The sequence below is a fragment of the Rhipicephalus microplus genome, chromosome 1 (assembly GCF_043290135.1).
Source record: "Rhipicephalus microplus isolate Deutch F79 chromosome 1, USDA_Rmic, whole genome shotgun sequence".
Lineage (NCBI taxonomy): Eukaryota > Metazoa > Arthropoda > Arachnida > Ixodida > Ixodidae > Rhipicephalus > Rhipicephalus microplus.
The window spans coordinates 182,183,414-182,210,146 of record NC_134700.1 but is presented as its reverse complement, the minus strand read 5'-3'; the positions used below and the strand labels follow the sequence as shown (position 1 = coordinate 182,210,146).

At 43.2% G+C, this 26,733-nt stretch overlaps 1 protein-coding gene across 4 annotated transcripts in view; it reads right to left on the bottom strand.

The window, feature by feature from the left end:
* LOC119178622 (uncharacterized) overlaps positions 1 to 26,733 on the bottom strand; it is a 104,550-nt gene that overhangs the window by 35,978 nt on the left and 41,839 nt on the right. For 2 of the 4 annotated variants that reach the window (XM_075888593.1, XM_075888612.1), the window contains exons 4-13: positions 22,803 to 22,918; positions 20,845 to 20,877; positions 19,929 to 20,142; positions 15,844 to 15,998; positions 15,726 to 15,755; positions 10,714 to 10,978; positions 8,013 to 8,110; positions 790 to 831; positions 474 to 675; positions 63 to 157 (exon numbers count right to left, since the gene is read on the bottom strand). In XM_075888593.1, coding sequence (XP_075744708.1) covers positions 63 to 157; positions 474 to 675; positions 790 to 831; positions 8,013 to 8,110; positions 10,714 to 10,978; positions 15,726 to 15,755; positions 15,844 to 15,998; positions 19,929 to 20,142; positions 20,845 to 20,877; positions 22,803 to 22,918 — 1,250 coding nt within the window. The remainder of the gene's footprint in view (positions 1 to 62; positions 158 to 473; positions 676 to 789; positions 832 to 8,012; positions 8,111 to 10,713; positions 10,979 to 15,725; positions 15,756 to 15,843; positions 15,999 to 19,928; positions 20,143 to 20,844; positions 20,878 to 22,802; positions 22,919 to 26,733) is intronic. The other 2 variants (XM_075888599.1, XM_075888607.1) reach the window with 2 other exon arrangements.

Sequence of the window (26,733 nt, the reverse complement as noted above, 5' to 3'; positions counted from 1 at the left end):
TCATTGAAATGAAAGACGTCTCTGTTTTTTTTTCAAGTGATGAATGGCAGAGAGGTACTCACAAACACACATTGAACGAAACTTTGTGGCACAGTCTATTCCGTATAGTATGACCGTGGTTTCATTGCGCACGAGGGCTGTGCATGACTTTCTGCAACTGATGAGAACGAGAAGTGAAAATGAAAAGACACGATAAGTTAAGTAAAAAAGTCGAGGAGCAAGCACGCACGACACCGAAATGTAGCGTGTTCAGAACTATGCATTACATGCTGTAATAAGAAAGCAACTGTATAAGAAATTGCAGGATAAAGTGAAAGAAGATGAAGAGATGGGTCGCGGGAAACAATGAAAGATACTAGCGCGAAACGAACTGAGTAATTAAATTTTGTTAAGCATTATTTGGAGAAGTACATATAGAGGATAGCAGACAGCATTAGTATGCGTGCCATATTGTTCAGATGAATCACGCACACCTTTCGGGAGAATTAAGCCAGTACGCCGTGCCTTCATAGCCTTCGTAGCTTCCCAGCAGGTTTTCGTAAGCATCTACGACCAAATTATCTGGCAGAAGGTTCATTCCCAGGGCCTTGCAGGCTTGGAGGCTTTCTTCATAGGTCATTTTGAGGTAGTTTATGCAGGTCGGAGGGCGGTTCTTTTGAAACCTGCTCACGTTTGCTGTTGGGGCAAGGGCAAATAAATGTAAAAAAAATTAACGTCAAGCTGAGCGCCAACGCCACTGAGAATTTCCGGGCAAGGCACGCTCTTTCAGAATTCAGCAGGGGTACTTGCCGCAGTTAAAGCCATGCGCTTCCGGTAACTTCTTCTGTCTACCTGCAAGCAGAAGTCAATGCTACAATGTTGGTTTTGCAGTAACTCTGTGAATAATTGGGATAAATTACAAGATTTCACTCTAGTCTTTCGTTTTTTCTAATGGCATGTTCTAACGTAACGTTTAGAGACTTTCCATCGCTTTACGTTTTTTCAGATAGGTTTGTGCTGACCATATGGTAGCCAACTATGGGGCTCTTCGGTGGCAGTGACGTCAAGTGAAATAAAATATCACAGTCAAATATTTGAAATAAGCCTAGGTATCTAACAACGCTCTGTATGCCATAGTGGCTTTAGTTTACATTACTTGTTGGTAACTTGCGTACACTCTAAGCCAAAAATGGCCAAAATGGGAGCAACGGCTGTTTTTACTCCTTCAGACCGACTGTTACTCTCCGAAAAGACCAAGCGGAACAAGATGGCCGACTTGTTCGAGAATGGGGGAGCAACTGTATTCATCTTAAGTTTGTAAGGGAGCAACGGAAGGAGGAACCGCTGTAAATGCTCTCGTCACGCAACGGTTACTCCCCGGCAGGACACCGCACACAAATATGCATGCCGCCCACATTGATATTCATGGGCCAGATTATTGTTTGTTCTGTGTGCCAAGCTTCACCAAACCAAAACAGTGATTTATTTTAGCATCTGTAGATAATAAGATAGCAGCGCTGGCTGAACACAGAAGGCCTGAGAATACAGTACGGCAAATACCTAACACACGCAGCAGCAGAATGGAGAGTTGGCACGTCAAAGCGGACCGAACGCCGAAACACGTGCAAAACAACAATAAAAAAAGCCTAGACACGCCGTTCGTCCGCGAAGTAAGGGCGTCAAGGTCGATCAAGCACCGAAACACGTGCATAAGGAGCCCCCCGCCCACATATATCGGAGAAGAAAAAAAAAAAGCAGACCCAGACGCGCTTCTCATCAGCCATACACTTAGTAGCACGCTCCACCGTGTAGTTTGAGGGCAGAATGACAAATCTGCGCCATCTGCGCCCGCACGAGAAGTGTGGCACTAGCGTAGCAAACGATGTAAAATACAAAGTAATTTTTATTCAGTGTTTATGTTGACTAGCACTAAATAAAAATTACACTCAACTTTTTATATTTATTTATGAGTTTTAGTGTACCTCAATTTTTTTATTATAATTGTATTAGGAAAACACACTGAAATTATTGCGCTGACGCCTGAGCTGCCACTGCTCGACGTTTTTTTTTCTCGGCGCAACTAGGTTCGCGTTCGCACTACTTACTCATTTTTATATGGTCTGTGGTTGGCGAGCACATGGACGTGCGACCTTGTGAGCTATGTTTTGATCGTGTGTGTGTGTCGCAGATTTGCGTTTCTACTTATTCGTGATGAAGGTTAGTGTATATTTATCTTTATGGAGCGCGAAGTAGTTGTGGATTTTGCAGCTGGGTGGAACAAACACATCGTAAACACGTCTTCAGCTATCTGCAAGCCTGTTCGCTCGTCGGACAAAGGACTGTGCATGCATCAGCGTGCAGGTGAGTGGCATTTCCAGCAACATTTAATGCTCTTACAATACATTGTTGAGTGGTTGCGCTATTGAAAGAGAAATGATTTGCTCTTATTAACCGTATCCATTGCTAGCCGTATCGGACTAAATTACCTCTATTACCGCCTGCATACCCTCTTGCTTCCCCTGTCACCACTGCAGTGCCAGTGTACTTTTGCAGTTAAAAGTTCATTTCAGCAACACTACCTCGCTTGAAAAAAACATTGGGGCGGGGTTGTAGCTGCATTCATACTGGCACTTTTCTACCATTGGCTTTATGTAATGTTAACGGCTGAGTGTTGGGGCCTTGGGCCGCATTTTTTAGAGATGTAAAGTGTATGTAAATCAGTAAGTGAACGAATCATTGTCGCATCACTTCACTGGCATAGCCAGGCGGTTGCGCACAGAATTTTTTTAGGCCGGGCGTAGGGAGCCCAAATTGACGACCATATTCGCTTGCCCGGCCTATTTAGATAAGCGGACCCCCCCCTCCCTGCACGCCTAAAAAAAAAAAAAAAATCTGCCCACATCACTGCGTCACTTGCTTCACCTCTGCGCTGAACGTACTATTTTATAAGCGCACCATCAAGCGAGCAGTTTACATATTGACAGAACAATTGGAGGAGGAATGACCCAAATCTTTCAGATTTCTTTAGTGATACAAAACCTTAGCAAAACTGAATATTGTAAAAGACAATCATAAATGCTGTATGTTCTCGTTAGCGCTGTCATTATTCTGCATCATGAAATCTTTATGCGCTGTGAAAACTTGGCATGCCGTTGAAGTCACATATCGACGTTAATACCAATCGACGAAAATTTCGACAACCTCAATAACGCCGTTTGGGATTTGCCGCATGCACATAATTAGGCTGATTCCCACTTGGCTGTTCTTAACCTGACTTCACTGCTACCAAATGAAACAATATTTGATGCATGTCTTTTACTTTTTTTTTTCAGGGATATGACACAAATTTGGTTATACTGCAGATAAAGATGTTCCCAACGATGCTAAAGTACAGAAAGCAAGTGAATTTTGGTAAGTGCAGACTTTTTGTACTACGTATATGAAAGCATCGCTTTTTAGGGGCAAACTGTGCATGTGTTGGCCAGAGAATAGTTCATTATGCCACATGGTTACACTGGCACTGACAATTCGACATGGCTCCGCTGGCCCGTGTGTGTGCTCACACTGTTACCGTTAAGATAAAATGTTTATGTTTTCATTGCAGGGATTGCTGTTTGTACTAAAAAGCCAACTGCCAAGATTTGTTTATGCTGGTACTCCTATAAGTATGCTTTCCCTACTTACATGGATTTTGGCTTGCACAAAGCATAACACTTGGGCCTAGATTCACAAAGCTGTCCATGCGCAGGCCTTCATAACAGCGTTTCTTGACTTGCCTTTACCCTGTTTTCTGCAGATGTTTCGTGGGTTTAAAAGTGCCACAGCATGTTGACCTCCCACACTCTGAAATATTCGCGTTCAAAGTTCCGCAAGAGTGGGCTTAACTTTCTTGCGCACCTCTTTGCTAGTCCAAGATACTGAAGTGTTATGCTCTTACTAGAGGTGGCAGTGTTTCTAATGTTTGTATTTCCATCACATTGACCAAGTATGCGATCTTGGCTTGACTGGTAGCACATCCTCAACAAATGTCTTTGTGGCACATGTAGAAGGCAGTACAAAATAAATAGGCAGACATTCACACCAGGAGCTAACTTCTAATAATGCTTTTTTTTTTTGGAAACCATGGTGTGCTTATTCCAATTTGTCTAACAAGCAGTAACCTGTTTGGCTGTGAACCAACAAGACGTTGAACTAATGAAAGCTTCACATATTGTTGCCCTCATATATATATGTATTGGCAAGCTATCTGTGACACTGTCAAACAAAGAATCAGAATATCTGTGCATGCCTTAAGATATATTGCTTCGTTTACATATCTCGTGGCTGTGACTCGTCAACCGAGTGAACGAATGCACCCTAGTTTTCTAAATTTAAAGCATTTTTTGAAGGTAGCACGGTCTACATTTATTTGTCTATAGTTTTGTCCAGCCGTTTGCGTCAGGTACAAAGAAATATACTGAAGATTATCATGTAGCCTCTGAAAATGGTTGCTTTCAAGCAGGCTTTGCATGCTTGGCTTGTGCCTACAGGTATTACACAATTCAAGACGCAGCAGCGTATGATAGAACAGTAGAATCGAGAGCAACTATGTGCACGAGCTAAATAAGTATTTTAACATGAGCGGACAGTACGTGTTATTTGCCACACACAAGACCTCATTTAGAATGCCCATTGGTGAATGGGCTCATAGAAATGTCACTCAGCTGTGTATAGTAAACAAGTTAACTGTATTTAAGGGTATCTTTAACTGCTACAAATATGCCTTGTTGAGGTGCTGCACATTTTCTTCCAGAATATTGCTGTCTGAGACATCATGTGAAGAGCGTCTACCACATCAGCATTTATATGGCTTGCCAAGTAACGTTTGGCCGAACCTTCCTTTTTTTCACATTTCGTTTTGCAGTAGACATCCTAGAATGTAAGCGCTGCTGCAGTGTGTGTGACTCATTGTTATGAATTGATTCTGGCATGTTTAACCTCACACTTCTATTTTTTTTTTCTTGCAGCAATGAGATGCTTCACATATGCCTGCGGTGACGTTCTGCTGCGCTAGCCTGATGGAAACACCAGCTGCGAAACTTGAGTTCTTCAGAATTGGAGAAGTTGCCCTTCTCTCACCAATGATGACACAGACTGCCCTATGCTAGAAATTCAAGATTGTTTTTCCACGGATGACGCAGAAAACCTTTGATGTATTATGGTGTTTGTTTAGTGCTGGCTGTGGTGTGGCGAAGTCTACTTTTACGTGTGGTCACACGTCGCCTCATAAAAAGAACAATAAAGCATTTATTTTCCTTTCAATATTGTCCACTTTTTGCGTTAGAAGCACCCAAGCAGTGCTCTTCCAAGGAGCTCTCGCCATGTGTTAAGCGTGTGACAAGCATACTCGAAATAAATACTCATTTCCCCAAGGAGTAACTGGAAGCATGTGCAGTTGGTTTTCAGAGAGTAACTGCGAACACGTGGGAGGAACGGTAAAGAGTAACTGTTGCTCTTAGAAGAGCAACTGGTGGGAGTAATGGTTGGTCGGCAGGGAGCAACTGGTGGGAGTAACTGTTGGTCTGCAGGGAGGAACTGGAGGGAGTAACTGTTCATCCCCCGAAGGAGGAACTGAAAGGGGAGCAACGGTTCCTCCCTCTGCAGTTACTCCTTTTAGGAGAGTAATGGGAGTGGCAATGCAATTGCTCCCTGAAAGGAGCAACCCCTATACCCCTGTTGCTCCGTTTTGGCTTAGAGTGTATATATGGATTCACTGTATCTACTATTGTGATCACACACCAGTCGAGTAGAAAACCACGGGACCGACCAGGCTAGCTTGTCTGACATTATCATTAAAACTTTAGTTCCTCCATCTAAGCACTATCTCACAGGTTCAGCTCGATTCCCACCGGTGCGGTCATATATTGATGATGAAAAATTGTGAGAACTGCGGGCTTAGATATAGCTGTATGCTAAAGTAATTCAGGCTTTCGAAATGAATCCTTAGTCTTCAGCCAGACCAGAGTACCTAATACGCAAGAACAACGACTTTAGCAGGTAAAAGCCACCAAAGTTGTGGAGGAGCCATTACTGGCATGTTGGCGAAAGTGAAGTGAAGGATTCCGGCAAGTTCCAAACGGAGGCACAAGAAGAAGAAACTAACGCACGCCATGCGTTAGTTTCAGCAATGTAATTCCAGCAATGTAATTGCAGCAATGTAAATTCAGCAATGTAATTCCACCATTGTCAGTGACATTGCTGGAATTACAAATGAATTTTATTGAAAGACAGGATTCCCTATAGAACACTGCCACACAGACGTAATGGGCCAACCCGAACCCCATTTTTTAAATCTTAGGTAGATCTAAACCACGTGGTAAATTATAAATCCACCAGATATTGAAATTATTGATCAGTACTTTGGAATTATAGTTTCTAGAAATTATTATGTAGCGCGCGTGCTAAGGTATGGTTAATATGAAAGCAAAAAGGGGGACGGGGGGCGGGGTGGAGCTCGTCATATAGTATCTTCACATGCTTCTGCTGTGGGCTCTTTACATACGCATGACAGTGTTCGGAATAATACCGTTGTTTTGATCAACTTCAATTGCAAGTCCAGCCTTTTCCTGTGGATTACTTTCTTCTCCTTGCACTCGTGCTTGAAACTTGCTGGAACCCTTCACTTCTCATCATGTACCTACTGGCGCAAAAAACCACACTGCTAACTGTTGGCAGGGATTTCTCCCGTTGCTGTACGTTGTCCACCGTAAGCCCACAATGTGGGCCAGTATCTGAGTTAGGGCAACACTAAGATGGCTGATACTGGGAGTACGTTGGGACGACAATGAGATAACACTGGAACGGAATTCACCTTTTTCCCGGCATGGGTATACTTTAAGAAGAACACTGTGTGCTCGTTTGAGAGCCATCGGCAAGTGTGGCTCAATAACGATGTATAATCACGTCTTATACTTCAGCACTCACAGACGAGTACTCTGTCGAAAGATACCGGACATATAAAGGCGGATTCAAAAGTCACCAGGGCATACTGCCATAGAAATTAATCAGCTAGCAGCCCAAGAACTTTTGACCAGCCTTGTACATAAGGTAACGCGAAGAGCCTGTACAAGACAAGGCGCACAAAAATAAGACAGTACGCGTACGCGTGGTATATATGTATATGATATCAAACAAGGTGAATGCGTAATATACACATTTCTCTAAACACAAGAAGGCATTGATCCCATACGCACACGCAAGCACCTTTGTTTTCGTAACACATTTTCAAAAAAGGTGAAACACCAGCAGGGTCGAAGCGATGATATATCATGCCACGCATTTTTTCAATAATTCCCGCTCAGAGAGCTTACTGAATGCATTTGCGAAGCTGAGAAAGCCCAGGGATTTCGTAACCAGAAAGCATGTAAAAAAAAATTAATACCTCCAAGACGCTACAATTATGCTGAGATGCTGCTTGCCACGAGTTTAAGCAGCTGCGCTGGCCAGTCATGTCGGTAGCCATAAATGTCAATCAATTTTTTAAAGACATAATGACCATCAGTTGCTCTTCGCTGATACACTGCCTCAATTTAACTTTTGTAGCTCGCACGGTGTAGGAATAGTTTACACCGTGGTAGCTAGTTAGCAGCGGCCTGAATAAGGATTTTAAGACCTCCTAAACAGCCCAAGCGAAGGAAAGAAATTCGAAGAATAGATGCACAGTGACAACAGCAAGGCACGACTTCAGCTTATGTTATCGTCGAAATCACTAAACTTTGCTCCTTCTCAACAAAATCAACAGCATTTCAAAAGCTAAATACTTAAACAGAAAGCACTTGCAATAGCTGGAGTAGCCCTTGCAAGCGCTTGTGTTCACTGAAAACGCTTTATAAATATCATTCGCTGAATTTGAGTGGCAGTGGTTATCGCTTGCTGCCTCAGCACAAATGCAGCATTGAAACTCTTTAAATTTGCTCAGAGGACATTCTGCAAGCAGCACTGTTGACAGCATGTAGTCGTAGAATTTGAATTTCAGAAAATCACTGTCAACTTACAGATGTATCCCAATTTTTCGGAACATGATCGCAGAACTGGAACAAATGATGATCCTCTAATGCCGAGGGCCTGACATTTATGAAACGGTTGGTTGTACCTAAAACGAACGCAAAGAAAGCTTTTAATTAACAAACACACATATAGCTTGAAAGACGTCAAGAATTTTAAATAACACATAATGAATATAATCCCCCCTTTGCCCACACTTGAATAAAAAAAAAACAAGACAAATCCTATTTCTGAACACCACGAGCAAGCGTTTGGTTTGTGTACGCGAAAAATACGTAGTTTAAAAAACTCCGTAGCGTCAGATATTCGTGCTCAGTTGCGCCGGATTCCATTTTGAACTAAATCGGCGTGACGTCATGTCATTTTTTTTTCTCTGTTGGTAGATGGCGTTACTGTATTTCGTCATTTAAAAAATTCTAAATGCGCTAAACATTATGTTACATGCACTTTGCATGCATGTCTGGAATAAAGACTCAAACTCAAACATACGCCTTAGGTAAAAATATTAACACTTGTTTTTCCTACATAGTTTACATTTGCGGCATATATTAGTAATCATTACACTTTCTTCATTAATAATAATTTTTCGGGTTTAACTTCCCGAAACCACCATATGATTATCAGAGACGCTGTAGTTGAGGGCTCCAGAAATTTCAACCACCCGATGTTCTATAACGTGCCTGAAGTGGGTATGCACTTCAGTTATTAGCTGAACAAAAACAAGCTTTTGTAATGGGTTGGAGCATTGGACGACCCACTCGTTACCCTATTTGCATTGTGCGATCACTGCTTGTTCTTTCGCTGTTTTAAAGCACTTTATAAGTCGTATTACCATGATTGTTTCCCGACATCAAGCTTGGCTAAGACAAGTTTGCCAACAAGCCCCAAGCACCAGCGTGTTTCAGTGGTATAATACTGGACTGGCACCCGGCGGACCCGGGTTCGAGCCCCACTGTGTCATTGGTGCTAGGTTTTCTTTTCTAATTTCGTGCGATGTAGGTACGGACACAGGCGGTGACGGCAAACAACTACGGCGCTGCACGAGACCCGACTTGTGATCTCATAATAGCTTCCGATGTAATATATGACCCGTATCACATTACTCTTTGTTGAGTACACCCGGTGTATTTTCGACCGCTCCGATCATACCGAAAAAAACATTGTCCTAGTATGCGAATGTGATACGTACTTATTGAAACGTTGAGGCGTTATATTTAAGAAAAAAAATTGCGTAGCACAGAGGGTGCTTTGAACGTTGCGCATGGAAGTAAAACTCTGTCGCGGTAAATTATTTATGGAAAAAGCTGGTTGAAGCAAACTATACGATACATTTACTTTTCTGATTCTGAAGGCACCGATCTTCGATGTCTGTTATAGTGTGTTTTCGTTTTTAAGAGTTATTATTCTTGGTCTTGACTAAAAATAGCAAAGAACTGCTGCATGTTTACTTCTACCTAAAAAAAAACCCCACTAAATTTCTTGGCGAGCAAGATATTTACATTATGGTCTTAATAATTTCATGAAATAAGTGATAAATATAAAGCGAGAATCAATGCAGCAGGTGCATGTCCAAAATGTCTTGATGAAATGCAGAAAAACGCCATTTTGATGCATGTTGCGGCTTCATTTTCTTAATGTAGTGCTCCAAGTACTAATGTAGCGTATACATGATCCTGTAGTATGTTTTGTTGGCTTAAAATGCAGATATAAGATGCTGAAACTATGGAAGGAGTATTTTTGTTTTCAGTACGCAATCTTTGCCTCGCCTTCACTGCATAGCATGCCAGCGAAGAATTTCAGCAGGGAGCCATTTCGAAGTGAATGATGCATGTCATACAGCCACATGTCATTTATTTAAGCAGTACTGCTGCCTAAAACGTTACAAACGCCAATCGTGATAAAACGAGGAAACGGTATTTTCCCCTCTTGAAGCACTAAATTACAGGTAATATTCAATCCTTTCATAGTCTGAAGGGTCACAATTTTAAAGTAGTCGATGGCCTGCAGGACAATTGTGGGGCGTTGTGTTTGGGTTCTGATAATTAGGTCCCATCGCATCCTGTAGTATTAAAAATTGCATGATTAAACTATACTTGGCTCAAGTTACTTTAATTATGTTTAAAGTACAGCTTAACGCATGGTCACTCACCACTGGGTTGCCAGTGGAAAATATGAAGGAAGGAAGAAAGGTGAAAAATGAAGAAGCAGATGTGGAAAAACGAAGAGAAACACAAGAAAGATGAAGGAAAGGGGAAGACAACAAGAAACTAAAATAATATACTTTCGGGGCCTGCTTGCAGCTTCCGTGTTCACACAGCTTGCAAACACTGAACTGCATTTATTTTATTTTGTATTTGCCCTCCTCTACCTACATTTTTCGCCATTGCCCTTCCTCCTAATGTATGGTAGCAACCTACAAAGTTCTCTTCCCTCGATTTCTCTGTTTTTAATATATTATCTTTCTTTGTAGCATGTTGCGTTATATGCACGACAACACTCACACATTTTTACGGCAGGACTTGCTAAATTGTGTGATCATGAGTAAGCCATAGTGAAGTGTGCATTACCATGCCCAGACTGGCTAGATCTTCAGAGCGAGCGGCCCTACACCAGCAGTGAACCCCGGGCCGGCTTTTATCTCTATACAATCAGTGCAGGCTCACGCGAACAGTTCATTTAGTGGACACTTACGATATACGATCCCTGCCGTTATACAAGACGGAAGAAAGTGCTTGCCCGCCGAGTGATCCTCTTGCGTCCCATACGAGGAAGTTATCAGTAACACTGCTGGGCTGCTTGTCAATACGCGTGTAGACGAAGAAGAGCTCGTGCAGGGTTTTTCCATTCAAGAGACTCATGGCATGATTGACGCAGAACTTGGCAGCTGCGGTCATGCTGAAAGCACGCCCCTCCGGAACGCAGTAGTCAAACATCCAAGACTGCGACTTGTGGTAAACTGCAAACAAGGAGAAAAGAAGAATTCGGAAGGATTTACAGTCCTTGTAGTGGATACTTATCCACTAGGAGACGAGTGAACGCTGGTTTGTGATAGCTGTGAACATGCCCTTTTCTTTATTCATGAAGCAAGTATAGTAAGCTGGTAACAATTGGTCCCATTGAAAATTATGCGATGGGTTAGTGTTCTGCCAAATATAGTGGTACCATACAAGTTCATTGTTTTTTCCAAGACAAATCTTCTGAAAAGCTCACTGGCAATGGATGAAATGCGTAGAAGGTGTCCAATGTTTGCGTATACATGCGCACCCACGCGTGACCACAAATACACACACCTGAGATTGTATTTAATTGCAATAACACCTTTTATTTTGCACAACTGACACTTTTATTGCCAGTGAGCGAAATACGACTTGCAAACTACGTTAGTGTAAGTAGTACAGCTGTACGGTACAGAATGTTCTCTCAACGTCACCTTTTAATAAGTGAAATTGTTCTTCGGTCTTTTTGATGACATTTTTTGAAAACATTGACCGTTGACCATGCCGGTGCTAATCGATCACCATTCCCGTCGTTCGTCGACTAGTGCACAAGAATGCAGAATTGTGGTTTTTTTGCTTCTTGAATACGACTGGCCTATGAGAACACCGTTGACCCCGGTGCCACGCCCTGTTCACTTGCTCCACTTATTTCGTTCTGCAATTAATGCTGACCGATTTGAACTGTTTTTACTTCCCCTTCTCACATTTTGCCACTTTTTCATTTTTTCATAGTAGGCTAACGAACGTGATGCTTTCTCGTGAAACTCTCGGCTTCTTTTCTTTAATGCCTTTTCATTGTCCTTTTGTTCTGAAAAATGATAACGAGTTAAAAAAGGGCCGCATATGCTCATACCTCCGCAATTTCTATCACAATCATTGACGCATCCAGCTGTAAAAAAAAGAAAAAGAAGAAGAATGCATAGGTAATGTTCGCATCTATGCTTTTAATTGTCATAATGCCATACGCTTTTTAGGATGGTACCAGCCATCACCATGATTGCATTTCTTGAGTAAGCGATTTACAAGCCACAATGCCGCAAGCCTTGTTACAAGCCACGAATATCGCACGTTCGGACACACATTGCGAATAGGTGTCAGCGTTAGTCCACTAAGTCATTACTCATTACTCCTAAAAAGACCCCGAATTGGCTTCCTAATGTTGTGTTAGCATTCGAGCTACCGTATCACCAAATCATTCGCGCCATAAGCTACTCTACTCAAACCTTCCATATGAAATCTTACGGGAAAAATATGGACTCCGTGCAGTTTCCTTGTGAATTATACGAAAAAAGTATGAATTTTATAAAAGCATACTTCAGTTGTGTGGCATATACGGAAAACATTTTAATGAAAATATGGAAGGATACAGAAATGATGTAGGATATACGGAAAGTTCCATATGACAGATATGAAAGGATACGGAAGTCATCTCGTATATACGGAAAGTTACTTACGGAAAATATGGAAAGATGTAGAATATGGAAGGCTTTACAGAGTATACGGAAACTTTTTTAAGAAAGTTATACGGAGCATAAGGAAACTTTCTTACGGAAATATGGCAGACTCAAGAGTGCTAGAAGACTAATAAATAAGACTACAGATGTTAATGTCACTAGATTCAATTGGCAGTCTGAGCGAAAAATACCATTCGATCCGAGGTGGTGCTACACCACGGCCAGAAAAAGTAATGTCATTGTGATTGAACATGATATAAATGTCGACAATTCAAAAAGAAATGGCCAGAAAAGTTGAAGCAGGGAAAGGTAGAGTGATAAAAGTGAAGGTATGCAGAAATAAACAGTCTATTTCGCGCCAAAATGATGGCCACACAAAACAAGAAAACACGTAGACAGGACAGGCGCCCACTCGCAACTGTTTATTCCTTGAGTTATTCCTTTTAAAAGACATGCGGAAAGTCACTTTGCTAAATAAATGCGCAAAGAAATTTCATATTGCCGAATATATGTGGCCACCATGAGCCAAGACGACTCGTTTAACCAGTATACAGAGTCGATAGAATAACCACAAGCAACACGGCGTGTGCGGCGTGACAACAAAAAAAGAAAATTAACGTCTCACGTCTACTCAGGTTTTCTAGAACGCGAATTAACAGATGCCCGCCTGGTATCTTGCGCTGCAACCGCACACATAACAAAAACTCACAGCGTTTCGCATTCGTTCGCTTTAAAGGGCCACTCACCGCGGGCTCCCAAATTGCAAAAAGGAGCGCAATATTCTTTCCTGATGTTTCTCGTCCTGGCATGCACGACGCCGGCAAGGCAGCTATGGGGAATTATATGTTATCCCTGTTCTCATCATCGCCTTTCTTCTTCAACCCGTCGAACTTGCAGCCATCGCTGCCGACGGAGGCACACTCGACGGGTTGAGCTGCGCTACCCTTTCCATGGCCTCCTCGTTAACTGTACAGCAACACGCCGTCAGCAAGTTTAGATGAAGTGGATTGAGTAGTAGTACAGATATGTTACACTATGTGCCGAAACACCAGCAGCTGTTCCCATTTTATTCTGTAGTACACTGAAACTATGCAAATGCTAAGAAGTATGCCAACAAACAAACACATTTGGAAACAATGACCGATAAGAGTAAAGTCGAGCGACGTGACTGTGTCGTCGAGCGTGCAGTTCTGTGGGTCCTGGTGTTGATTGAATAGAGAGACCTTGACGTTCATTGCACCGACAAGCTGAAGCGACTTCGCTCACCAGTTGCCTCACACGCCTTACAACATGTCGCAGCTTTAGGCGTGGCCAGTTGCTAGATGTGCAGCCAGCAACGCCGCTAATGCTTTTCATGATGTCCGAGAAAGGAAACCTCGAAACACAGTCGAGCAGCTCACGTGAACACCCGGCGCGTTTGCTTGGTTCACACCATACTACGCCCCCTTGGTTCGCTGTACACCCGCAGTCAAGCGAGGTAGACACGACATATATAATCTAATCAATCACCGGTGCTACGTTTAATGAAACTATGCGATGCAGACTGCAAGCAGGAAGCTTAAAACTCGTTTGGCTGAGCCGCTTTGACCTGTAGTTATTCGCAGGTTTTGTCTTGTAATAAATTAAGCGCTTGACACCCAGAGCTTCAATCGCTCGGCAAACTATCCTTATAATATGCTAATATGTGCTCAACGCATTTGTACAAAGTTGTACCAACCGTCTCAGAGTTCCTGAAGTTACAGAGCCAGCGCGATCGGTCCATTATACTTAGCGAGAGGTGAGAAAGCCACGCCGTATTCAGAGCGGTACGGAAAGAAAGGCTTTATTTTAAATTGCATGCATATTTGCTAAAATGCACGCCCCGCATCAGATGTTTGCAAGTTCATCCGGTGGTTCCTATTCTGCTGTGGAGAAACTACTGGTCATTGGGCTAAAGCATGCTGTATTATTCACCCCCTTTTGCAATACTCTCGACTCGTGCTGCTGAAGGTCATCCTCTATTCTTTCATCGTGGCTAGGCACCAACAACTTATAAGAAGTATTCGCAGTCACAGAGCATGGTTAATCAGAAAGCGCGTGAACTTTGGCGATTGTTTGTATTGCTCACTAACCGCATTGTTATTCACGCCAATGTCCCATCTTCTTTTTTACACCAGCCATTGAAATGTCAATACATTTGAAAAAATTTCCCTAAGTATATCGTCACTGGCTCAAAGTCTTCAGTAGTTCAAACAAAAAAATTAAGAAATATACAAATCGTCATCGGTGTATTCAAAACACGTACATGGTATAGAAATTGAGCCGACAAGCCCAATATTAGATCAAGGTACCTAAAGATAAGGCAGGAGCCAAACACAACAAATGTTTCCTCGTTCAAATGAAGATTATGAATACAGTCGTTTGTATGCGCTGCCATGCGATGCCCAAGTATTCAGCAACATTTTCCTTTTTTATCAATCAAGAGGGACCTGCAACACGTTTTGAGCATGATCTGAATGCGCTGCCACTCGGTACTTAAGCTCCCAAAAACAGGTATGACCAATTTAAAGCGCAGCATGTGGCCTGGAAATTCCCATAAATTATCGAAGTCGGCTAAAAATCGCTTTCTCTTCTCTCGACAAATGACGCCGTAGGCTCAAAATCACTACGTGCCAAACCTAATACCGGCCATTGGCTGATCAGAGCGTGGCGTACTCGATCGTTACTAGGAGGCCGCAGGAGGTCACGACCTGTTCATGCACAGGTGCGCGATCATACTGAAAAGCGCCGCAGGCAATAAAGGAAAAAAAAAAAGTGCCCAAGCTAGCGAGGCATGCGTTACGTGTCCCCCACCCCCCATGCCTCCTCCTTCTTTGCTCAGCTTACACTGATTTCGTCACGACGACAGAAGAGAGAAAGCGATTGCTGAGTGCGGCAAATATTTTTGCTCCCCTCGTACTCAACGAATTCTAGAAATTCTTGTGGTGCAATAAGATCCTTTGGTTAATCCATACCACGCCTATACGAAAAAATGTTGCACAGACCCTTTAGGTTCGAAGAATGTGCCACTAGTTTTTCTCCTTTTTGCAGGTGGCTTAAAACAATATGTGGTTTGCACAGCTTGAACTTCGAAATGATTACTTGTCGCACCTGAGCTCATTTTTTAAAGGATGACTGGGCGATGCCTAAACTATTCATCAACCTCGTAGCAACTTCTGCGGCGTATTCACGGGAATTTATGTTATAACGAAAATAAGAATAAACATGTACTCACTGCAGTCACTGAACTGGTAGTTCATTCCACCTGAAAGACATGAGCGGACGGTACTTATGAAGTCTTGCCTCATACACGTTCAATATTTATGCGTGCGCTATTTCAGCAAAGGTCTTACGTCCTCTCTTTGTGCTGTCCTCGCAGACTACTGGATATAGCTCATCGCAGCTGGTCTTGAAGAACCACGGTACGTCACGGCCAAACCACACCGTGAAGCAGGACGTGTTCCAGTCGATGGCGTAGGCGTCGAAGGCAACCACGCCACTCAGCTGACTGTAGTAGGTAAAAAAAAAAACACTTTGAAGTGCATGATTTGAAGTTTATCGTTGAACCTAAAGCATTAAATTTGTCAAGAGTCAAGAGGCATTGCGAGCAGTGGCAAGACTTGAAACTATTTTAAGGATCTTGATGAAAAAAAAAACGAATATAAGTCAGCCAAAAGTCGCGTGATAGTCAAGTGAATCTACGTGTGCCGTCCACGTACCAATCGTCACATGACGTGATGAACGGTGTAAATATTGCAGTCATACAGAGTTCACAAATCGCCGAAATTTGTGGCGTTATAGAGACGTCACGACGATATCATGCAATGTCGTGCATACTACGACACATGATGATGCCATCACACGCCAGTGGCACTTGCTCGAGTGTGGGACGATCCTGGAGGCACTTTGAAACAACGTAAGGTGTAAAAAGCTTCGGTGATGAGGCCATGGTTCACTGAACTTTCTTCGGGATCAGCCACGATTGAGCAAGCACCAATGTCGTGTAATGACGTCATCGTGCGTCGTAGTAATCGTGACATTGGATGAAATCGTCGTGACGTCACAATAAAGTCACAAGGTGACTGACACAAAAGAGAAAGATGACTGGCCCCTTTGATTCGCCTTAATGGATAAGTAAAGGACCGTTTAACATTGCATTTCCGACAAATCACAGCACACACGAAAGAAAGCTGGAAACACCACTTGAAAAAAAAAAGCAATTTTCCCTTAGCTTGTACGAACTGGCAAGCTTGGAGCTTAAGGCTTCAAAAAAAAATAATAAAGTTAGGGCAGAAATTCACTGTTTTCAATTATCACTCCCGCTGCGAATAGTCACACTTCCGACTCGATGACACTTCATCAGCATTGCGAAAATGCGCTAAGCGTGTTAATGCACTGGTTCACGTAAAGAAAGTTTTTCAGGAAACAACCAGCGTTGTGCAAAAATAATGAAAAATTCAAGCGTTTGAAGGCACATACTTGTATGTCGGACATTAAAAAGGGCGTTCCGCACTGTCTTGCGAGAGATACGCCTGCGGCTAAGTGATTGGAACAGTGGCCTTCGACCCCAGAGTACCAGAATAAAAAAAAATGCATTTACAGTACGAATTCGACACCTATATACATTTATGGGTACTTGTGTTTACCCAGTGACCATACGCTCTGCGCTGTGGCCACCTCTGTGATGTGACACCATTGAATAAATCATCCAACCATTTGCAGCCTGTCAAACTGGCCAAAGAAATGCGACCAAGGAAGCTTTTGCTGATGCCTGTACATCCACAAGGCAAAGCATGCACTGCTAAAGAACGCAACAACCCATATAAAAGTTTTAAGACAATATCACTCTGGGCCTGCGCGGAGCACACGGCACGACAATACTAAAAGCAGGAGGTAACTTGTTTGGGGTCAACTACTGCAAGTACAGTGGCAAGGTGCCCGCTTCGCCATAAACCATTGAAATTTTGCAAGGTAGGGAAGTGCCTATTATGCCATTATTGATTGATTCGCGGAGAAGCGAGTTACCCGCTGCACATCTGTAAGGCGTTATGTGAGTCATGTGAAGCTTGCGGCGATGGCCCATGCCCGCTAAATGAGCGCTAGTAGCACCGCAAAGACGTTGTCGCGAAGGATAGATGGACACGGAGCTCTATTGTAGGTCCTGAGGTGCACGACTCAAGGTGAAGGATACTTTACGGTTTTTCACTCACCACTTAAAGGGACGCTTAAGGGCAAACAATCTTTTCCGTATTGGTAAGCTACAATTTCACAATTCCGAAAACGTCCCTCCCACGGCGACACGATTCTTGGTAAGCGTGAAAACGCGTGAAAAGAGAGTGTGGGTGGAAACGTCGGCTTGAGACTTCCACGCTAAACACCATGACGTCATAGATTTTGAAGGCGTCTACAGGGTCCTACGTAGCTTTTTATCAATAAATTTAAAGCACATGGTCATCTGTGGGCGTAATTTATAGACCTAGCATACGAAGTATCGGAAAATTTCATCATGCCAATGTCGCGAAAATATCAAAAATATATTTTGAAAATATTGACGTCAAGCGCAAGATTTCGGGGCGATATTTAAAAGAGAAACTTGAACGTTTATTTTTTTCCGCTAATAATGAACTTATGAGAGTGAAACATATTACATTAGCGTTCTCAGAGTGCAGTTTTTTATTGTCCATATAAAGCAAGTCATACTTTCCCTTTAGTGAATTTTTAATCGCTCTCCTTACGTGATCCTTGCACCTGGACATGCTAAAAAAATGAAAACTGGTGATGGGGCAATGTTTTGCGCCCACGTGACCAAACTACGACATTTCTTTGCGTCTTGTTTCCCCCGAGAGCAGCGAAATTACAGCTACGTTGCCAGAATCACCTGTCTACTTACTATCATGCACAGCATAGCAAAATTAACTTGGAATTGGTTATTGTGACAACCACACTGATTGAATATTAGCCTATTTCTCGTGTGATATACCCTCGTGGGTCTTTAAAGAAATAAAAAAAAATGACGGCATATCTACGGGGTGATTGGTGAAGAGTGGGGACTCTGCCACCTTGCGCGCATGCCGCTCTGCAGCCTTGTCCATCCGCCGACTTTCTGAACGCGCGCGCGTGCCCAAACGACTTTTATTTTACTACATCGCGCCCCCTAGCATACGGTGCCGCCGACGACCCCGCAATTGCCAACGTCTTCGTGTGACGTTATTCCTATTTTTTCGCGCGCTCGCACACCGGGGTTCTATCATCAAGTGTGAGCCGCCGCCGCCTTGCACGTATCACACATACTACAAGTAACGCCATCTAGTATCTTGTATTTTCAGCTTATATGCGTTCGTTATATGTACAAGTAGCGCCTTCTAACGACCGCTTCAAGACCTAACGAGAGGTGGCTACCCACCCTTACGACGGGGCGCACGACCCACACCTTAAGGAGCTTCGCCCTTAAAAATGAATGGGGAAAAATCAATCAGTTGAGGAAGAAATGGAGAACGCAAAGTGAGGGCTAGATCACAAACACGCTATGATAGTCGTGTTGTTACTACAAAACGTTTAAGCCTAGTAGACCTAGCTACCACATTTTTTAATGAAGAAAGTCTTTCTTGGAGACCTTCTACACAAAAATTTTGCTATGTCTGTCTGTCCGTCTGTCTGTCTGTCTGTCTGTCTGTCTGTCTGTCTGTCTGTCTGTCTGTCTGTCTGTCTGTACATTTGTCTGTTTGTCCACTCCAAATAGCATCGGGTATTTGAAACGGCCGACCCCATCCGCAATGCCCACCAATGTTGCTCAAGGTTCAGCGTTCATACTTGTGTAATTGTCGATTAAAAAGCAATTATTGCACATGTCTGGGGCACCATAAAAACATGTATATATTCTACATGTGCGTTTTTTATAAAAAAGGCATACATAAGTAATTTTAAGGAATGTAGCTCTTGTCACGGTGCGCTGACCATGCAACGCTTGAACGAACAGGAGAGTGTTTCCAACGCTTTGCTAAAACGAGACGGTGGTGGCATCTACCGGTCGCCTTGCGTTGTACACCTTATCACCTCTGAGACGGGCGCGCACACCCGTCTCAGAGCCACGCGCTTTGTTTTTGAAGAAAACTGCCAGATGGCGCTCATGTCTCACGTGTGACGTGACTTGATGCGTTCGTTCGCCTCCGCTGCACGCTCGAGGCACTCTAACGCAGCGCCTCCAGAATACCATTCACCGATTTTCTTGCGCGGAACATCAAATAAACATTTTGTTCACTCTCTCCACACGGAAGACTATCTATCGTCTTTCAACGACATTTGCAGATTACCATGCAGATACGGGGCCAATTTTTTTTCCCTAACCCGTCGCGTTAATTAAAGATACCCCATTCGCCTGTGAAACTAATGGTCAAATCCCACATAAGCAGCTGGGACGCGTGGGAGCCGGATCACTTACCCCACGTCTTCCTGTTTGAGATCTACCCAAAACTTCAAGTCGGTGCGCACCAGTCGCCTTATGTAGTCCACCTGCGAGTCGTTCAGCAGCCGTCCATCCATAAGCATCGACAACGGCGACGGCTGGCTCAGGCAGCTCTGACGACTCTCGAGTGCGCTGAGCTTATCATCGTGATAACAGTATTCGACCTCCTCATTGCCGTGTTCCATGACAACTGCAGTAAAAAACGATAAAGAAAAGAAGAGGCTTCACAATACATCATTGACTTGTGTCGACAGAGGTTCATTCTACAGAAATTACGGCATACTTTGTACATTGTTTCAAACTGCAAAAAAAAAAAGAAAAAAAAACTGGGGCGTAGACTTGAGAGTCGTTAAAGACAGCAAAAAGTTCAAACAACTCAGAATAACCGGTATGACACCCTACACTGGGTAGAGGAATATAAGAGTGTAAGAGACAGGGAGACGTCACTAGATAACGGCACAGAAAAGCATAACAGCGCTTGCAGCATCCAACAGTCCCTGAAATGCAGTCTTTCCCCACAAACTGGTGACAAACTGCTGTCATGTGTTGTAAATTGGTTTAGCTGAAGAAGGGAAGTAAAGTGTAGTAGTGTTCTCACTTTTCAGGTGATCGTATCAGTAAAACGAACATGAGGTATGCTGCGACATAGGTTGGCTATTTGGTAAACATTTATCTATAGAGACCGCAATGCTGCTAAGAGAAATGTCAGCAACAAATTTACTCATAAACGTGCCACGCGAGTATTTTAACATCCGGAACTTTTTTGCAATAACAAATGGGTATGGTAGTAAGTGAGAAGCAATTATGAAATATATATAAATAATCTTGAATAAGCGTTTTGAGAGTTTCCTTGCTCCCAAGAATATTTCCTATATACCAGCTGTCAACTTACTGCAGTTCGATCCATTCGAGTGGTAGAACCCAGCTGCAAAGAAAAAAAAAAGGTGATGACGTCGTCAACTTTTGGAGAGCAGATATGATCGCACGCGCGCAAAGTAACAGAATCGGAATGCAAAACTTCGGCCTGCGCGTCAACAAGTCTTGTGCATGCACCTTCCCTCACGCTACTGTATGTATGTATGTATGTATGTATGTATGTATGTAATTGATTGATATGGGGCGTTTAACGTCCCAAAACCACTGTATGATTATGAGAGACGCCGTAGTGGAGGGCTCCGGAAATTTAGACCACCTGGGGTTCTTTAACGTGCACCCAAATCTGAGCACACGGGCCTACAACATTTCCGCCTCCATCGGAAATGCAGCCGCCGCAGCCGGGATTCGAACCCACGCCCTGCGGGTCAGCAGCCGAGTACCTTAGCCACTAGACCACCGCGGCGGGGCGAAATATGTATGTATGTATGTATGTATGTATGTATGTATGTATGTATGTATGTATGTATGTATGTATGTATGTATGTATGTATGTATGTATGTATGTATGTATGTATGTATGTATGTATGTAAATACGCACGTATGTATGTATACGTGCTCGCTAGTGCCACAGAAAAAGCGATTCCTGCAGGAGTTCAGAGGGACAAGAGCGAAGTTTGTCGTTTGCAGACGACAAATTTGGCTATTCAAATGTTAAAGCACGAGTTGAGTTATTTAAATCGCATAAACAATAAAGAACGTGATATCACGCTCAGTATGAATAAGAGCAAGCTACTGCGTGGCCAAACGCATGGTAAGGTTGTAGAGAGCTGCCTATCATTGCAGGTTTTCTTGTTATCAGGGGAGGGTTTGGCTGTTTCAGCCAGTACGCGTAACCTACACCCTCGTTTTTGTCTGCGCTGATATCAACTTAGAAAATTACAGCGACGAGTCCAGCTGTCAGCTGTCCCTGCACGCTCGCAGGAACAGCCAAATTCTCTCCCCAAAAGTCTGAAACATGGCACAATAGGTGCCACTGTAAAATGTTGTAGTACGCTGCAAGTAACGCGCTTCCATGTTGTAGCTCATAACGTGGCTCATGCTGAGCGGGATAGTAGATATATATGTGGTGTTTAACGTCCCAAAATCATCATATGATTATGCACGACGCTGTAATGGAGGGCTTCGTAAATTTCGACCACGTGGGGCTCTTTACCGTGCATTCAAATTCGAACACACGAGCCTACAGCGCTTTCGCCTCCATCGATAATGACGCCGCCGCAGCCGGGATTCAATCCCGTGACTTGAGCGGGATAGTTCGTGACGCTGTCATAAAGGCATAACTCGTAATGCGTGAATACTGAAAACGTGAACCTAGCTCAATAATAATACTTACAGAGATCGGTAATTAGCATGGACTTTCTCCACGAACCATTGCTTTTCAGGTTGACCACTCTCGTAGAACGACCATCTCCGTGGACTGGCGATATTCCGGTTACAATTTGTGCGCCCTGATAAGTTTTTTTTTATTTCAGCAGCAAAGCATTCATTAGGAAGAACCCATGCTTACTGTATCGAGCATGGCATGTGCAACTCTGCAGCTGCACATGCGTATCAGCTTTGGTGCCTCTTTATATGCACAAGCATTACCTGAATAAAGGTCTTTCGTTTGGTTGCATTCGCCTCAAATACATGGTGTCAGAAGTGGGTTTTTAGAACGTTAAATGGTGCCAGAAGTAATGTTTTAGAATGTTACTTTACTAATTTGTTAAGCGATATTTTAAATGTACTTTTGTAAGTATATGTATGCGAGCAGAAACTTGGTTATCTAAACAGAAATGCGAAGTCATGTACTGCGATATTCAAGCAGTAAGGCTGCCCAAATTTGGTGACACTATATATTAAAGCTTTTGAACGCACTTCTGAGCAGCTGCACTGCCAGTTCACATAAACTGGGAGGGCAAGTATAGACTTACCATCGCAAACAACGGCGATATTGCAGATGGTGCAGTTCGAAGGCGGCTTTGTTACATTTGCGGCCAGTACTTCAATGTTGCACTCATCCCACGTCAGAGTATCAGAACGATCAAACCTAGAAAGAAAAATAAAAAAAGGAAGTACGACAATAGGTCAAGCACTACAAACAACGTTTCACCAAAGGAGATGTACAACAAGAACAACAACAACAATAACTACTACTACTACTCTTACTACTACTACTATTACTACTACTACTACTACTACTACTACTACTACTACTACTACTACTAATAATAATAATAATAATAATAATGACAACGCTGGGATTTTACGTGCGAACCCACGCTAAGATCGTGAAGCATACCGAAGGTGGGAAGGGGGGGGGGGACCTTGGATTTACCTCAATTCTTCAAGGTTTGTTTATCGCACACAAAAAATCGAAGTACAGCGTACTCGCATTGCAATCGTCGTGGCGAATGCAACCGTCGTGGCTGGTATAATCAAGCCTTCGCCTTTCATTTAAACAAGCTTGTTTAATATATCTTGGTTGTCGCAGCTGCTGTAGAACAGTTAAGTCTGTTGGTACGTTCTGCATGGGAACAAGAAAGCAATGCGTCTGGTCCGAAAACCATGCTAAGGTCAAAATGTAGTAACAGTGTGAAGCAATACAGCTTAACACTCCATGCACCGCAGTAAACGCACTTTTCTTATGCAGCAATGTTGAAGTAGCTTGTCGGTCTGAGCTGAACTTTTTTTTCTCAATATCTGCAAAAAAATTCAGAAGTTGAGCAGAGCAGCTGCAGTGATGTTACTACGTCTTTGGGATGTTCTTTAGGCTAGCTCACTGGGACGTAAATAGCTCTACCAGTTAAAAAAAAACTACTAAAAGCTGACTACTGGCGGTCATATCTAATTTAAGGACAACACGACATCGCATTGTTCGCAAGAAGATACATTGCTCCTCCAGCACACCACCTGGCAAAATAAAGTGCGCAGCAAGATCCTGTCACCTCTCTCTTTCCGTCCTTGCTTATGTCTCTTTTGCTTCACGTTCAGGCAGAGCCTGCGCCAAACCAACGCAATAATATGATGCGCCAACTCACCCAATAGCAGTGCTTGCGAAATATTGTAAATTTTTTTCAAAAAAATAAGTAAGATATTGAAACACAGTTTTCTGAACGTGAGCTACGAAGGTCAGCCACAAAGCGTGCGCCCTGTTATTCAGATCGATCAAAGATCACATAGGGTGTATATTTGATGCATATATTATTCAGAGAGTTGGCAGCGTTCACATCCGGCTGAACTGTTTTTTTTTCTTTATCCCTTAAGCTGTTCTATTGAGTTTTTACAGCCACGGCGACGATCCCGAGGAGACAAAATTTCGCAGTTAGAAAACGTTCACATAGAGAATAGCGCCAATCCAGATTACCTGTTTCTAATACACCGATTTCCTTACCGGTATGACTACTTCATTTTATGCCTATGGAAAAGCCTGTTCCCCTTTCAAGTAATTGTCCAAGTAAGGCATATTGAATCGGACGGGTAGGATTTCATCGCAGCGATATCGGAATAATTCAGAGAAAGATTTATTTTACTAAGTCCTCTTATATTAGAATTTGGTGGTGTCCTTGACTCGGAGGCGTTGTCTTGACTCATTCACAAAGTTAATACCGACAGTTTCCTTGCTTCCGTTACAACAAGGACACTGCTATATTAAAACGAGGTGCGATACATGGCACCCATAGCAGTGTCAGCGGCGAGGTGTCTCAGTGTGCGGTGAAAAGGTGAAACGCGCAAATGTGAATATTCGATTTAATCCCACATCCCTCCAAGCAAAATTAATTTGTAACGTTATAAATGGTTACGTTCTGACTACGAAGGCTGCTTACTGCCAATTTTTTTAGTGTTATGAAACTATTACAGGTGTCTCGAATAGGTTTACAGGTGATTACAGATATCGACATCTCTAATCTTTGCAATTGAGCACTATAAAGTTCATGACGTGGATAGAAATGACAACTATAACGCCACTCATGCGTTTATAACTTTAGTCGTGTGTTAGGGCTACTATACGAGTGGAAAATGCAGCACTCGGTATTGTACAGACCAGGCACGTAGCCAGAATGTTTTTTTTTTTTTCAGGGCGGGATAGAGAAAAAGGGGAGGCAAGGGCTAAATTTTTGAAAGAAAGTTTCCTACTGTTCTGTGCAGACTATAGTTGGGCGTGGTGTTCACCTGTGCATATGCATTCTGCATAGGGATGATCGACACCACCACCTGCGTATGCAGTGGCGATGAAGAGACAATTTGACACGTTCTGTGATACTGACGGGAATACATAATACGAAGGTCATCTCTTCCTAATACAGTGAAAAAGTTGTAATATTTGTTTGGAGGATTTGGCGCTCAAAAACCACGATATGATTATAAGAGATGCTTAGGGTGGCACTCCGGAAATGGTTGTCACCTATAGGGGTCTTTAACGTGCACCTAAATCTAAGCCCACTGCCCCCCAAACATTTTTGCCTGCATCGAAAATGCGATCGTCACGGCCACGATTCGATCCCGGGACCTGCGGGTCAGCAACCGAGTGCCTTAGCCACTATACCGCCGTGGCAGGTCATTCAACAAGCTATAGATGACCAACCTCTCTCAGAGGAAAGAATACTACGCCATCGTCCAGAAGGCCGTGCAGGTGCTATAGGGGGCGGGGCGTCTTGCGAACTACTGGCCTGTCTGAACAGCTCTGAGTGAATTGTTTTCGTGTGTGCGTGGTGTGTGTGTTCGTGTTTTTTGTTATTATTTTTTACCTCTCTCTTTTTTGCCCGCGATCCTACCCCTACAAAACGGGGGTGGAATCCTTCAGGACCCAAATAAAAGTTTTTGATCCATCTATCTATCCAACTCTTTATCGTCCCCTATTCCCCAACCCCAGTGCAAGGATAGCATAGCAGATTTTCGCAATACGTTAGCCTCCCTACCTTCCTTCTTTAGCGCGACCACGTTAAAAAGCTCGTTTCGCAGTAATTCCGGCGTCAGCGTCGGTGTCCTTTATTGTGAGCAAGAAATCGCCATCTTTGCGTGATCCAAAAGTCGAGAATGCTTGCGTGACCAAAAAATGCCAACAAAGATGCAAATCAAACAGGTAGTAAAACATTCTGGGTCTGAGAGGGGGGTCACACCCGGAGTCGTTTGCATATAAAGCGGGTGTTCTACCACACAGCCACGCCTCTGCTTGTGAACATAGCGAAAATAAATTCCGCTGCTTGAAAAATCCAGTGAAAGTAACTTTGATGTTTTACAAACACACGCGTCCTGTATACATGCTTCGCAATGCAACATGAAATATTGCCGTGATAATGCGTATAGCACAAGCGTGCATTGACCTCGGGCGTCAGAACATGGAGTTACCATAACAACCTCATAGTTTAAAGCCAGTCACCCTCTACAGAAGGCACACACGTTACTGCACCCTTAAGTCCAAGTATTGGGTCCGTAGTAAGTTCTTAAAGATTTCAAACACCAAGTGTTTGAAGTACGCACTAGTAACAGAATATTTCTGTCACGTTCAACTCTGAAAGGAGAAGCCTAAGAGCCCTCCCATCCTTTTTTTTCTCTCTTCTCTCTTTCCATGGTCAAAAGGAAAAAACAAAGGTGGCGCGGGAATAAGGCCACGGATATGCCAAATTCCTCGTACGCCCCCGGACGCGTCTAGCGCTTTCGCAAATCGGTTTTGAACACAGTATTATACACGTCTAAACCCAACGGATCGCTGTATTTCAGCGGTAAGAGTGAAAAGAAATGTGAGAAGCATTAAACAGGAGCTTGTGTGTGTCCATAAAGTATGGCTTCTTGCCACACGAAAGAGCATATCTCTAATTTATTCGTGGAAGAGCACAGATTGCGTGATCCGTAGTAAGCGCCACT